The sequence below is a fragment of the Dermacentor variabilis genome, chromosome 2 (genome assembly GCF_050947875.1).
Source record: "Dermacentor variabilis isolate Ectoservices chromosome 2, ASM5094787v1, whole genome shotgun sequence".
Taxonomy (NCBI): Eukaryota; Metazoa; Arthropoda; class Arachnida; order Ixodida; family Ixodidae; genus Dermacentor; species Dermacentor variabilis.
The window spans coordinates 41,110,876-41,126,390 of NC_134569.1; the positions used below are offsets into that span (position 1 = coordinate 41,110,876).

At 47.7% G+C, this 15,515-nt stretch overlaps 1 protein-coding gene across 2 annotated transcripts in view; it reads left to right on the forward strand.

Moving 5' to 3' along the window:
- Nucleotides 1-12,838: 12,838 nt before the first annotated feature.
- LOC142571686 (uncharacterized) overlaps nucleotides 12,839-15,515 on the forward strand; it is a 50,013-nt gene continuing 47,336 nt past the window's right edge. For both annotated transcript variants that reach the window (XM_075680219.1, XM_075680221.1), the window contains exon 1: nucleotides 12,839-12,981. In XM_075680219.1, the coding sequence (XP_075536334.1) occupies nucleotides 12,901-12,981 (81 nt within the window). In that variant the 5' untranslated portion in view covers nucleotides 12,839-12,900. The remainder of the gene's footprint in view (nucleotides 12,982-15,515) is intronic.

Here is a 15,515-nt window from a genome sequence, read left to right on the forward strand (position 1 = left end):
TCGTCAACTAAGCCGGGAATTCAGATTCTTGATGAAGCTGGTATACTCCCTAGACAGGCACCGCTCGACAGGCACCCCCGTCTAAATTAGCCCGGGAAGGTATAAAGGTTGAGCCATTACCCAGGGACATCTACCCGATATATAACGAAGGTAGCAGAAGAGCGCGGGCTAGAACCATCCTTCGACGAATTGATCCTTAAGGGGCAGATGCATTCTTCGTCGACGCCGCCAAATATGGCACCGAAGACAGGTTCGCAATCTCGGTCGTAGACGCGCGCCGAACACTTATCAGCGCCACGTCAATCTACACTAAATACGCGAACGAAGCGGAGAAAACCGCGGTAGCTTTAGCTCTTCAAGCCGCAAAAGGCCCGGCGACCATTTTCTCCGACTCGCGCACGGAGGTCAGGGCTTATTTCTCGTCCGCTCTAGTTTCTAAACACGTAGCCGGCATCGTCCACAAATCCTTTCGTATTACTACGGGAGAAGAAACTGGAGATCATACCATAGCGTGGTCCCCGCCCCCATGAACGATGTAACTAACCAAGCGGGTTGCAACCCTAACCAGCAGGCCAACTGCCTGGCGCGTGAATTCACAAACCGCACCCGAGCTAACGGTCCGGCTCTCCCACAGGATTGTCCCTTCAAAGATAATCTTACCACCTTTCACGAAATTACGTCGCATTACAGATACAGCAGGAGGAAATTCCCTCCCCCCCTCCTCCTAGCCCGAAAATGAACATCGCTCAGGCCGTTACATTCAGGCTTTTACAGACGAGATCCTACTTCACCCTCACAGAGCGCTTAGTTGGATAGACCCCAACTTCCCGCAGTCGTGCTCCAAATGTGGTCACGCATGCTGCTCCTTCGACCACATGCTCTGGCTGTGCCCGTACAACGCGGGCCCCGACCTTCAACACAAGTCCAAGTGGGACGCCTTGCTGAAGAACTCGGATTTCACGAACCAACTACAGGCCGTCCAGAGGGCCCGCTGTTAGGAATGACCTGCCGAGGTGGCAACATGCAAGTTTTCGCAGCCAGCTGCAGCTGCGAGCCAGCTTCCCCCAAGATACCATGGAAGCCTTCAACACCCGCCGCGGTGCCTTTTCACGGGCCTTTGAAGACGCCAGACAATGGACAGCGGCGGAGGCCACTGTGCGAGATCCGCTCTGGAATTTAGAGGCGCCGGCTGGGGTTAGGCGTGACCACCTGGCTACAGGGACGCGCTCAACACGGGTTCTGGGAATCCAAAGTGCGTAAGTCCTCCTCCTCCAAGTCGAGAGCCCGCCTCCTCCAAAAAGGCGGGTCATCTACGATGACGTCGAACTATGACGTCGAGCGGAGTGTTTATAAGCAGCTGTTTGTCGCTGCTACAGCGTGCTCGTGCTCATCTGTGCTCGTCAATGTACTCGTGATCGTACTCGTGAGCTGTGTGCTCGTAAGCTGTTGCTGTATGCTTCGTCTTGCGGGCTCCATTTGGGAGTCCCGCTAGACTGTGTAAATGTATCTCTTGTTTAAAATGTAAATACTGTAAATAAACCCTGTTCACCTAGTTCCTCCCAAGTTCCTCTCTACGACCTTGAACCCTTACAAATGGTGGCAGCGGCGAGATCGTCCGAGAACTCCTACCAGCGGTGGGATCGTCCGACAAATCTTACACCGCGACGTCGCAGAGAGTCACCACCTCCCTGTCCCGTCGTGGGCGGAGCCACCAACTTTTGATTGGGGAGCCTTCGGTTCCCCCAATCAAGTTCCTCAGGACACTCTGGTAAAGTTCTCGTCACTGTCACACGCTTAACAATCCTCGGAGCACTCGCGGGGGAGTTTTAACACGATATCGTTAAGGGCCCCGTGTCGCAGAAAACCCGGCGTCGGCGTCCCGCGTCGGCGCCCGGAGTTCAGCGTTGGTGTACGGCATCCAGCATCGGACGTTGTTTCGGGAAAAAAAATTAGAACTACACTTACCCAGGCCCTCTATGAGACGCAAGGAAGTTACTGAACTAAAGGAATTTCGGAAGCTAAAACTACGTAGAAAAATATTAAAGTACGACTTACACACAACATACAGGCATGATAGCGTCGGATTGTAATTTGAACATACGAGAAAACATAATTCTGTTACGCGAAAACTCAAAGAAACCCCTTTTCCAGCGTTTCTACCACACATAGACTGGCCACGGCGCCCGCCATTTGCGCGCGCCGGCGCGCGAATACCTTCGAGGCCACGGAGCGCTGCGCCCGATTCATTGCAACACCTCCAGATGGCGCTCGCCTCCACCGCATCGCTGCTCACGTAAGAGGCTGCGTTTCTACCAGGAACCCCGCCTTCGTGCATACCGTTCGCTGGAACCGTTTGCCGATAAACATTACGGTTACATGCGCTCCAGTTGCCAGGTAGCGTGAGAACTTGCAGGGTTGCGAGATTGGGCCATTATTAGCCAAATTGGGATACTTTTTAATGCAGGTTGGCGTCGAAAATTCCGAGTTGGCTATATGGCTATATTTGAGCTTTTCTTTTTACTTAAGGGCTCCCTAGTCCTGAGGACCACGTTAGCACTGACAAAATGCGAGAGTGTTCGTTTATGAAAAAACAAAGCTCATTGCTGCTACAAAGATATGTAAGCAATCAGGAAGGCCGTGTTCTTGGGCAATGTCGGCGCTGGGAGGATGTGGTTAAGTCATGGCTGCCATGTTTATACGTCATTCCAGCGCGAAACTCTCTTCTTTTTGTGTTCGGTTCGGCGCCATCTGCCATCTGATTCAGTAAGAAAAACAGTGGAGCTGATAGCTTTCAAGTACGCGTTTCGTGCCGGCTGTTATACAGCAAGTATGTGCCCAGTTATGACCGCGCCCACGGGATCGCCGCGAAAAGGGTCAATACTTGAGCTGTTGTGTAACTATTATGTGGACTTACACAACAGCTCAAATACTGACCCTTTTCGCGGCGATCCCGTGGGCGATGCCATGTTTGATAACGTAGTGACGCGTCTATTGCATGCCTGAACTGCCTCCGTTGCCTCCGTGTTTACAATGAATGTGTATGACGCCGGTGCGGTTTAGCAAACCTCTGTTTAGGGAGATATAGTAGAAGGTGCAGCGGTGGCGTAGAGGTAGAACACCCGCCTCGCGAGCAAGAGGTCCGTGGTTCGAATCCCGGTGCCGGAAATTTTCCACCGGATTTAAAAAAAAATCCGCGTGTTGATAAAATTGCACAAACAGGCCTGGAGTGTGACCTGATCCCGGTGACCAGAACCGGTAACGCACTCCCTCACCAGAGCAGGATTGGCCACCCTGGTGCAGTACTTGGCCACAACCTCCTATGAACACAACAATCAAGCCCTCAGTCCCCAGCAGCTGCGAAGCAACTGACCACGGCGGCGGTCAGACCTGCGACGCAGCAGAGGGTGATAAGAATCACTGGCTCAGGACAGGCCGCCATTGGAATATGAACCTGGCAACGTTTAATCAACAAGCGTAAGACAGCTGACATAAGGAAGTATAATATGGATAGAATTGAACGTGCTCTCAGGAACGGAGGAAGCCTAAAAACAGTGAAGAAGAAACTAGGAATTGGCAAGAATCAGATGTATGCGTTAAGAGACAAAGCCGGCAATATCATTACTAATATGGATGAGGATAGTTCAAGTGGCTGAGGAATTCTATAGAGATTTATACAGTACCAGTGGCATCCACGACGATAATGGAAGAGAAAATAGTCTAGAGGAATTCGAAATCCCACAGGTAACGCCAGAAGAAGTACAGAAAGCCTTAGGAGATATGCAAAGGGGGAAGGCAGCTGGGGAGGATCAGGTAACAGCAGATTTGTTGAAGGATGGTGGACAGATTGTTCTAGAGAAACTGGCCACCCTGTATACGCAATGCCTCATGACCTCGAGCGTACCGGAATCTTGGAAGAACGCTAACATAATCCTAATCCATAAGAAAGGGGACGCCAAAGACTTGAAAAATTATAGACCGATCAGCTTACTGTCCGTTACCTACAAAGTATTTACTAAGGTAACTGCAAATAGAATCAGGAACACCTTAGACTTCCGTCAACCAAAGGACCAGGCAGGATTCCGTAAAGGCTACTCTACAATAGACCATATTCACACTATCAATCAGGTGATAGAGAAATGTGCGGAATATAACCAACCCTTATATATAGCTTTCATTGATTACGAGAAAGCGTTTGATTCAGTCGAAACCTCAGCAGTCATGGAGGCATTACGGAATCAGGGTGTAGATGAGCCATATGTAAAAATACTGGAAGATATCTATAGCGGCTCCACAGCCACCGTAGTCCTCCATAAAGCAAGCAACAAAATCCCAATAAAGAAAGGCGTCAGACAGGGAGATACGATCTCTCCAATGCTATTCACAGCGTGTTTACAGGAGGTATTCAGAGACCTGGATTGGGAAGAATTGGGGATAAAAGTTAATGGAGAATACCTTAGTAGATTGCGATTCGCTGATGATATTGCCTTGCTTAGTAACTCAGGGGACCAATTGCAATGCATGCTCACTGACCTGGAGAGGCAAAGCAGAAGAGTGGGTCTAAAAATTAATCTGCAGAAAACTAAAGTAATGCTTAACAGTCTCGGGAGAGAACAGCAATTTACAATGGGCAGCGAGGCACTGGAAGTCGTAAGGGAATACATCTACTTAGGGCAGGTAGTGACCGCGGATCCGGATCATGAGACGGAAATAATCAGAAGAATAAGAATGGGCTGGGGTGCGTTTGGCAGGCATTCCCAAATCATGAACAGCAGGTTGCCATTATCCCTCAAGAGAAAAGTATATAATAGCTGTGTCTTACCAGTACTCACCTACGGGGCAGAAACCTGGAGGCTTACTAAAAGGGTTCTACTCAAATTGAGGACGACACAACGAGCTATGGAAAGAAGAATGATAGGTGTAACGGTAGGGGATAAGAAAAGAGCAGATTGGGTGAGGGAACAAACGCGAGTTAATGACATCTTAGTTGAAATCAAGAAAAAGAAATGGGCATGGGCAGGACATGTAATGAGGAGGGAAGATAACCGATGGTCATTAAGGGTTACGGAAGGGATCGCAAGGGAAGGGAAGCGTAGCAGGGGGCGGCAGAAAGTTAGGTGGGCGGATGAGATTAAGATGTTTGCAGGGACGGCATGGCGACAATTAGTACATGACCGGGGTTGTTGGAGAAGTATGGGAGAGGCCTTTGCCCTGCAGTGGGCGTAACCAGGCTGATGATGATGATGATGATGAGTAGAAGATGACTCAGTTGGGGGGGACGACACGAAGCCTTGGCCACAGCTTCCAAGAAAATGAAAAAGTGCTTTCAGATATCATTAAACGACGTCCAAACGGCGCGAGCAGTGCATATGTTGTTGTTGTTGTTGTTGTTGTTGTTGTTGTTGTTGTTGTTGTTGTTGTTCATAACGTGTGCGGCTCCTTGGCCAGTCATTATTTTTGCAACCAACTATATTGCACGCGTCTTCAATCCACATGATTCAATCCAGCATGATTGAAGCACAGTGCCTTAGCGAAAACTCAGTTGCGTTTTCGACAGCTGATCGCACAGAAGCAAGGTGGAAGCGGTCGTGGTCGTGCGCAGTCGCTGAGGCTACGTGTGGCGCGCCGCCGAAAGCGCCTCCTCGTTTCTCAGGAACAAACTGCTCCGCGGAAAGGGTCAATACGTACGCATGCCGTGGCGCGTCATATTCACCCGTTATCCTTCAAGGCTTATCTAAGGTTCCTCGAAGCCCATTGCTTGGTTTTCCCGCAAATCACCGCGTTATCTAACTACCCAGTAACTTTGTGGGAAAATCTACAAGTTGCTTTAAACGAGGGACTCGACGGTTCGAGTCTTTATGTACAGTGCGCGTCACCCTTGTGTAGAGCGTGGGAATGGCGGCCGCCGGGGGTCTCCGGAGGCACCCAGCGACGTCTAACGGTAGCTACTGGGCCCGAGATAAGAGGTGCCTGGGTGCGCAGCGGCCGGCGCATCTAATCTCAGGCCTGCAGCCACTGCTACCATTAGATGTCGCTGGCTAGCTGTGTAGCGCCCCGGCGGCCACCGTTCGCGCGCTGTACACGAGGATGACGCGCACTGTACATTCTCAGCGAAGCGCAGTAGTCTCGACTGTCAATCAAAACGAAATATTCTGCTCTAGTATCACCAATCAGCGCCAAGCTGTGGGCTAGCCTCTTCCCATGTTCCTCCTGCTGTCTGAGCCTGCTCTGTCCCTACTTGTGCTGCCTCTTTCGGAGCTTTTCAACTCTGCAGTTCTATATGGTCCAAGTGGCAGTGGAAGTTAAGTCAAACGGGGCGAGATTGTATACTTAATCCATTTGCGTAAGTCCCCAGTGTGAGAAGTATCAACTGGGACTCTACGCAATGTCTTCTTTTTTTCATTCTTTGTCTTAGTCAATTAAGCAGCTTTGTATTACTGAAAGTTGCGATTGTTTCATGGTAATTTTTGAACGTTGCATATTATTACAATGATAAGTTCTGTAAATATATGAAAATGATGTCCGTCCATAGTGAAGATGGCAAGGCAATTGCCCACCAAAGGTCGGTGAGTGATTGCCTTTTTAACGTGAGGATGATAACACGTCACGTTTCATACCGTACTCCTCAGGCATTTTTTTTTTCTTTTAAACTATGAGCGTACGAGTAATTGCGATTATGGCTTACTTTTTATGTGCACGTACTTTATGAACCATCGTAATTCCTCTTTGTTCGTCTAGCTATTCATTACATTGTACTTTGCTCACGCGTATTTTCGAACTGTGATGAATAAAAAGTGAACTATTTTCGATATACGTAATAAGTGCTTGGGAAACTGTTACGCCCATATTCTACTATTTTTGCCCACATCGCAGGGGTGGCTGGGCAAAGAGTTCTTTCCAGCTTGCAAGGTATATATCGTGTTCCACTGACTTCCTATTCTGATGGTTAGTGCTGGAATTTGTTAGACAAAGGGGTTTAAGTTGTACTTAACTTAATTAGAGCCGTACACGACCCATAAAATAGATTTTGTGTGTTCCCCAGTGGAATAACATTTCCTTATTTTTTAAATCGCACTCAAAGTAAGGTACGCAGCCACCCTCGGAAATATGGCAGCACACGCATTCGTGCCTGCATTCACAGAAACTTACGTACACGTATTCACGTTGCGCGAATCTTGCCAGCGAACCCGTGTTTACAAATTGCACAGTTCAACTCTTTTCGACACTGATAACACCTGGATTATTGGCAGCGCCGTAATCCAGTTGGCAATTAAAACTATAAAGTTTAGTTCACCTCTTCTGTTATGGGCCAGCAGGTCGTTCTGTTTGTTCCCATTCAAAGGCGAATTGCAGTCACAACTGCCGCTTTTTCACACGAGGGAAAATGCGAGAAGGTTTCAAGTTTTATCCGGAGTCCAGTGTGCCTCCAAGTAGCAGCATTTGCTAACTCAGCGTCGAGCTGTTTTCGAGTAAATTGAGAGAGAAGGCGAGAGATATGGAGAGAAATAGCATGTTTGTTTTATAAATGAAGCTTATAGGAGAGGCATCCCTATTTTAATGCCTTGAGTTCGGGCCGCCTCTTGGGCACTCGATCGTGACCAGCCGAATCTGATCCTCGAGGGTGGAACTGGCAATATATTGCCCGACTCTTATAGAAAAGTGCCTAGGGTAAAGCGAAGCGTGAACTAAAGTTAGCTCAGAACGTGGCTGAGTAAATAGCAATAAAGTCATGAATAAATCGGAAAAGAGGTTCATTGTAATAATAAGCGGTGTCTAAATTCATGTCTGAGTGGTAGCCTCACTAGAATTCTTTACGTAGACCTTAAGGCCAGTATTGTGCCGGTTGCATGCGGCGGATGTAATTTTGGAGCCGGAAAAGTACGCGGGGAGATTTGGACACCATCTACGCCATCTATAAGACACCTGCAGAACATCATCAAACGTTTTGGCTATGCTTTTGGCTACTTTCCACTCACGAAAAATTTGGGTCTGGCTATTTTTTGGCTATATTTTGAGAGCATTTGTCTATTTTTTGTTGGCACCATCTGGCAACCCTGGTGAGAAGCAGTCAGGGATCTTTGAATGCTATCGCGTTCCACTTTTAAAGGCAAAGCCTTAAGTGTCCTCCTGATTTTTCCATCAGGCATATGCAAATCATAATAGGGAAGCCGTCGATCTGTACGGAGCGAAGGCGATAAAGAAGAACGGTCTGCGCCTTCTCGCCATCTCACCGACGTGCGGGGAATACGAAACTTTTTCTTGGGGAGGCTTACGAAGACCGTGATGTATTGAAGACTGCTGTCGGCCATTCTTTCGGTGTGGATTCTCCGGCGGACTGTCATGACGTCCGCTCATAGCATAACACAGCTTTCCGACTAATTGTTAGAGTGGGTGTCTATAGCCAAATTCAATTATACAGACATTATTGGCGTACTACGCGGGCGGTGCAAGCATCGCATGCAGAGTGCGACTGTACGGAGTTTACGAGAGAATATCAACCGCTGCTTTACGGCTCGGGATCAGCATTTGCATGTGCGCGATGCATATATTGCGGCAACTCACCTTCAATTCATGGACGATGGGAATGTAAGAACACGAATCACACTTTGCTTCTATTAAATGGCATCTAACTTTTTATTTGTCACGATTTTTTGTGTCTGCTTGTATATCATGTGCGGTGCAAAACTTGCCTCAGCGGTGCATTTTTTTTTTTAGTGGAAAGCGAGGGTTTCTTGCGCTAGCAGTAGCTTTTGATCCAAATGAATAGTCAGCCTCGTGCTTGTTTAATAAGCTTTAACGCGGGAGTGTTGTTCCTCTAAATTGTCCTGCTTATTGTGCTCAAGTAGAAAATCGCCAAGAATACAATGCGGTTATTTTATAAATTTCTTACGTCCGAATGCGCCTCCCGCTATGTTCTCGTTTACAACATGAATAATAAACTTTTTTCTTTCTTTAATTTCGCATTCGCCAGCTTCTCCGTGCTCTCCGTGCCCGCTGCCACGTTGCCTCGAGCAAGCGCGGCGAGTAGGGAGAGGCCGTGCATGGCCCACCGGGTTTCTTCTCACGACTCAGAACGCGTATCAACGTGATTACGGCGTCTTGATCGCAACCTCGAGCTATGCGATCGACGCTGTTCTGCCGGTGCGCCAAGCGAGCAGTGCACCACCACGCTATCCGTGAAAGGCTTTGCGCGCGTACGAGTGCATCGCAGGCATCGTCAGTACCGGCGTTTGTCCAATAACCTCGGTGGGTGTCAAGTGGGACGACGCCGTTGTTCTCGGCGACAGCGACAAAGGCGTCAGCCCTGGTCCTTTCACTTCATTTTGCGACGGCGCTTCGCGGTAACGTTGAACGAAGCCCTGCGGACATCCGCTTTTAAGCGTCGTTCTCCATATAGCATAAAGTCGCGTTATTATTGTAATAGAAATATTTCCCTGATAGTCCAGGTAGTCCTTTCCTGCTGGTCCAAAAGTCCCTTATCACGTTATATTTGTGTTCGAGTTATTTATGGGCAAGAACGGTGTACACTCCTAACAAGAAAAATAATTTTCCCGCTGCGAGACCTCTGATCAGGCTCGTTGTAGCATATGCCACTCGTTTATAGTATATCGCTGCGGATGAAGTGAAAATTCCAAAATTTTCAGCTTTTCTATGCTCAGTGAACATGACTATACCCTGTCTGTTTTAAAAGTACTTATGCGGCTCTTAATTTCCAGCTGGAAAACCATATATGCCCGACCAGCAACAGAATAAGCAAGAATTCGCGGTCAATGAACCACAGATTCGCCACGAAGCCCAAGGAGCGGCAGGGGAACTTGTTTGACCGCCGACAATGGCTTTTCATGGGATGCAGTTTTATGCACTCGAGCTATTATCACACTCGAACATTATCGTGAAGACTATTCCATAGTTCAATTGCTATGATAAAGCTGATGAACTGAAGGCGTTTGTGGGCCCAAAGATAGGTTTGAAGGAGCGGTTGTTGTGCAAACGTCGAGACGTTCGTAACGGTTGGGAGAGAGGCAGAGCGGTTTGGTGCTGACGGTTTGTTATTTTGTGAAATAAGCAGATTAGAGAAATCCTTCTGCGCGATTCTAAGGAGGATAAGGACAGAGAAGATTTAATATTAGTAACACTGGAATGATAGGGCGTCGATTAGATAGGTTTGATATGACGCGTATTCAAGTTGTGGACGGACGAATGTTAGATATGCTAGTGATCTGGTCGTAGTAGGAGCGTCGTGAAGGTTTCGTTTAAGGTAACTGAGGGCGCGTGATACCTGCGCTGTGATTTTATCTATGTGGGTTGTCCAAGAAAATTTGGGTGAAAGATGCCCGCCAAGGTACTTGTAAGACGTTGTGCGTGCTACGTGGCAGTTATTGAGTGTGTACTTGGAGGCTCAAGCTTACTTATTGCGGGTGAAGGTCATTAGCTTACATTTATCGGTATTAAGAGACATTTGTCAGCGTGAGCACCAATTAGTTACGAAATCCAGGTCCTTCAGCGAGATGATCAGCTGAACAAGAGATATTACGGTAGATTACGTAACCGTCTGCAGAAAGTCGCATGTTAGAGGAGACACCCACTAGCAGATCATTAACGTAAATTTAAAATAACAAGGGACCCAAAACACTACCCTGGGGACGCCGGAGGTGACTTCACTAAGAGGAGATGAGAAGGAATTAGTAGCGGTGCATTGTTTACGGAAGGAAAGAAAATTTCTCACCCAGGATACAGTTAAGTAATCTAAATCAAGGGACGGAAGTTTAGATATTCGATGACAATGGGAAACGCGATCGAAAGCTTTAGAAAAGTCAATGAATATGCAGTCGATGTCTAGGTTATTATCCGCACGCATCAGTAAATCATTGATAATTTCTGAGAGTTGTGTGTCACATGACAAACATTTCATCACTCATCCTTTCATCAACACATGAAAAGTATCAATCAATTCTAGATTATAAAGCCAGAATAAACAAGGAACGAGATATTATTACGATATCATCGAGCGATGCTCAAGGGACGAGCCGCCGCGAGAACGACGACGAAGTGGGTCTGTGCCCTTGGCGCGGGCGAGTGTCAGCCTGGCGGTCTGGCTCCAGTGTAAATAGCCTGTATATAGCCTCTTTCATCTGTGTTTTTCCGCACGTGACAATATCATGGGCACAAACAGGACTAGAGAATCCGTTCTCCGCGTTGCGCATTTATCAAGCACCTATAGAATATTAGCTTTCTCGGCGATTTGAACAAGTGTTGCCTCTGTAACTTTTGTTTTTAAACATCAACGTTCCATTGTACCCTATTTTCTGTGAACAAATATTATGAATGAAAGATTTATTCCCGGAAGAAATACGTCTGTCATATTTGTTTCGCTACGGAGAAAATTCCCCTTAAGTTACCTGGAAAAAGAAGCCAGTTAAAAGTAATTTGATCAAGCATTTTCGGCCAACAGTCGAAAGAAGAGTGCAATAAGACGAGGATTATTATTTAGGGAAGTGCTGCCCTGACGCCCTCATCCTGCACACGGCCCGCTATCGTCGAAAGCGTGGCGCCGCAGTGCACGGTTGAGAGTGCATTCGTTCCTTTGTGAAAGGAAATACCGAGGTGCCTGTTTAGGTTTTATATTCCCCAGCATCGTTGAAATGTGCCAGAACTTAGCAAAGCCCCTCCTTAGTGAGTTAGTTTCCGTGTCACCGGCGGGAGCGTCTTGCATAACTATCAGCATCAGATTCAGCTTCTACTTCGCCAGCCTGCTGCCACTGCCATGGCGTCCTGGTCCGTTACAATCTGCGCCGCCGAAGCAGAAGTTAAAGAGGAGAATTGCGAAGAGATTGGAGAACAAAGCTCGCTTATAAGAAACGAAACAAGCCGACGAGGGCCGGTGCTTCGTCGTGGCCTCCCGCGCGTGAACAGGAGTCCATATGACGTCTGCTAAACGTGAAAAGCGATTGGTGATCACTCATAGTAGGCGTGATTAGTAAGCGTGGAGAAATGTCACGTTTAGACTAGGCATGTAAAGAAAACTGCAAACGCACGCTTAGGTGAGCGTGGATTTCTTTAGGGTGTTTGACGACTGCAAACTTATACGTATCCGCACCCGGTTATGGCGAACCACATGTTCCCCGAGGCCAGGATCGATAGGTGCAATCTTTGTAGGGCGAGAGGGACCATCGACCACATAATATGGGAATGCCCATGCTCTCCCGGGGGGACGCACAATATAGGTAATAGAGACACCTAGGAGGCCCTGCTGTGCAGCTCGGACTCTGGGCTCCAGCTCCGGCTCGTTCAACTGGCTGAAGAGGCTGCTGGGACCCAAGACCTCCCAGCCTGGATCTGAGGCGGCGGCACCTACCCCTGACCTGCGTGTCGGGGGGTGGGTAGATCACCTTATCCGCTGGAAAATAAAAAGTTTTTCTATCTTTGTTCATACGTTAAAAGCAACAACCTTGCAAGTCTCTGTACCATATGTCTCATTTGTATAACGATAACAGCCACGGGCGTTCCGGAATGTGGAGAAACGCTCTCTTTTGCTTAGCAGCTCGCTGCTATAGCCTGCCGTTCGGGCACGAATCCGCTCCTGAAACCCGAGATGCATGCCAGTGCGCGCTAAAAGCAAAATGACGACCAAAGTTCACTTTCGCGTCACGTCCTGGAATGTATTTGTGAGCGCTCGTTTGCCTCTCGAGGGAAGCAGAACAAAAAAAACAACCTTACAAAAAGCTGAGTTGGAGAACCTGCGAGTGTATACCGACTGACGACGTGCTTCAGCCGGGCCAGCTCTGTCGAGCGTCGAGTATTCTGTCGAGTGGAGCAGGCGCTGCCAGCCTTCCATGTGAACGGCTGCACGCGGCTCGTGTGTCAGAGGAAGTGTAGAGCACCGACCGAACGGCCAATGACGGCATGATCTGTCGCAAGTGGCAGCCCTTCTGCGGCCTGACTGCGCCGAACAAAGCGGTGCTCCTTATCGCCACCGTCTCTGGAGTAAGTTATCGCTCTGCGTCCTCGTCCGACACAATTGTGCATGGACACTATAAGTGTCCATAATATCTCGCTGCGAAATCACAGCGAGATATTGCGCTCGTGTTGTGCCATCTGAGTGAAACCTAACAATATTTCACTTATCTGTTTATACATTTGATGAGAAATACTTTAGGAGGAGGGGGAAGCATAACCAAAAAAAGGCAAATAATGTTATATAATTGGTGCGGCCCAGCACCATGCAGGCGTCAGTGCGGTTTTGTAACGAAAGTCTTCTTGAAATCACGTGACCAAACCGACCGACAAGCCATGTCGCAGGCCAGTCATTCTCAATAAGTGCTGCCGAATGTGCGCTGCACCTGTTCAAGTCAATAGCAGCTGGTACAGAACGTCGGGCCTGTATTCGCCAAAAAAAGATTTCTTACGCTATAACTGTTCTAAGTGCAGGTGCCAGCTACTAGTGACGTTGCACGTACTACTAAAAAAGACGACCAGCCAATGGCAAAGAGCTCTTACGAACCAAAAGCTTTGTGAATTAATTTCCTGGTTTTGAGCCAGGTTGCTGTAGCAGGTTTCATCGCCTTTGATTAACTCCGTGGCCGATGCAACATATAATTCCTCAGAAATTGTGTATGAATAGGTGACGTTCAAATATGGTAGCCCTGACGTCACCGGTACTTCTTGCGCTCAATATACGAAAACCATGGCCTTCTAGACTACAAGATGCTGCGCTGTTGCAAATGTGGAGTTTTGTGCTAAAAAGACAAAAGCAAGTTGCCGTAATCTGGAAGGTCATACGAAACCAGATCCACAATTGAAAATCAGCCGCCATGTTACGAAGTTCGACGAGCGTAATAAGAATAAAACGCACGGTATAACTTCCTTCACGTTTATGTTAAACCATGATCAAACTATGGCATCTACGCTGAACTGTTCCTAAATAATTTATTTGTTGCTTCCTATCGATACTAAGTCCCATTGTTTTATTACTGTGCGGAAGCCTGTCGAGTAGGTTCCGCTTAAACACCACGTACTGAGTGAGTTTTTTCTTGGATTCTATGTTAGGCGCGCAAACTAATCAGTGTATTCTTCGTGCAAGAGTATTAGTAATAGAGTAGTAAGAGATTCTAAAACATTTGCTTGCTCATTTTTCTGTTTTGATTCAGTGATACACTACAGCTCAGTAATATATGACGGTACGCTCGTCACGCTTATATCCTAAATATATGACGGTACGCTCGTCACGCTTATATCCTAAATAGATCTATTTTACGTGAACCTGTCGTTACTAATCGCCCCGCACCAAGACAGAAAGAAGAGGAAATTAATCTTAATGCCAACATAATTTCCACATTTAAAATTAAATAAAAAAAGGTGCACGTTTTGTTTTTTACAGCGACACTTAGACGGTAAATTTTAATAGATAATTGCGTGGATATACCTCCACAAATTTTTTCTTCCATCATCAGACATGTGCACCCTCACGAGGGCCTTTCTCATACTCAACTGCCCTCACCCTAACGTGGTGAAGTGAAGGTGAGGTGAGGATTGCATTCAGGAAGATTGGCGAGCGTGAAATGGCGGAGGGCGGACGTTCTGAGCTGAGGGTGATGGAGGGCGCGGTGACGATGTGAGGTTAAATGAGGAAAGGGGGATTCATATTGTTGAAGTACGTCGCGCAGTTGCATTGATTCTCAACAATAAGCACAGCAGCATAGTTGAACAGATTAACACGTAGTTTCTTAGTATTTATTCATGAATTCCGATAAATTTCCCGTTCTAAAATTCCTGTAACCAGCCTGAAACATTCGGCATGAAATACACCGCTAGCGATTTAGTAGAAACATGATAGCACTAAGCCCGCATACATCCATGTTCCATATAGTTCGCCATCCATGGGCATGCATTGTACAAAAATAATGGTCAGCTTCGTGCTGTTAACAAACATATTTATTGCTGGAAAAGCGCTCGCTTCGGCAACTTCAGCTGTTAATTATTAGTGCATTAGTGTAGACTTGTTTAACTACCTGCGAAGTGTAGCAGTTTCCACTAAAGTTCTTTCTTTAAAGCGGCAGTATCCAGCAGCAAACGCCAGCAGCAGCAACCAGCAACAGCAGCAACCAGCAGCCAGCAGCAGCCAGCAGGCAGCAGAAGCAACCAGCAGCAGGCAGCAGCAGCAGCAAGAAGCAGCCAGCAGGCAGCAGTAGCAGCCAGCAGGTAGCAGCAGCAGCCAGCAGCAGCCAGCAGGCAGCAGCAGCCAGCAGCAGGCAGCAGCAGCAACCAGCAGCCAGCAGCAGCCAGCAGCAGTAGCAGCCAGCAGGCAGCAGCAGCAGCAGCAGCAGCAACCAGCAGCCAGCAGCAGGCACCAGCAGCAATAGCAACCAACAGCAGCAATGAGCAACAACAGCCAGTAGCAGCCAGCAGCAGCAACAGCCAGTAGCCAGCAGCAGCCAGCAGGGAGCAGCAGCAGCCAACAGCAGAAGCACTGGGAAATTTAAGCAAGCTTTCCATGCTCCTGTTGTTGTTGTTGTTGTTGT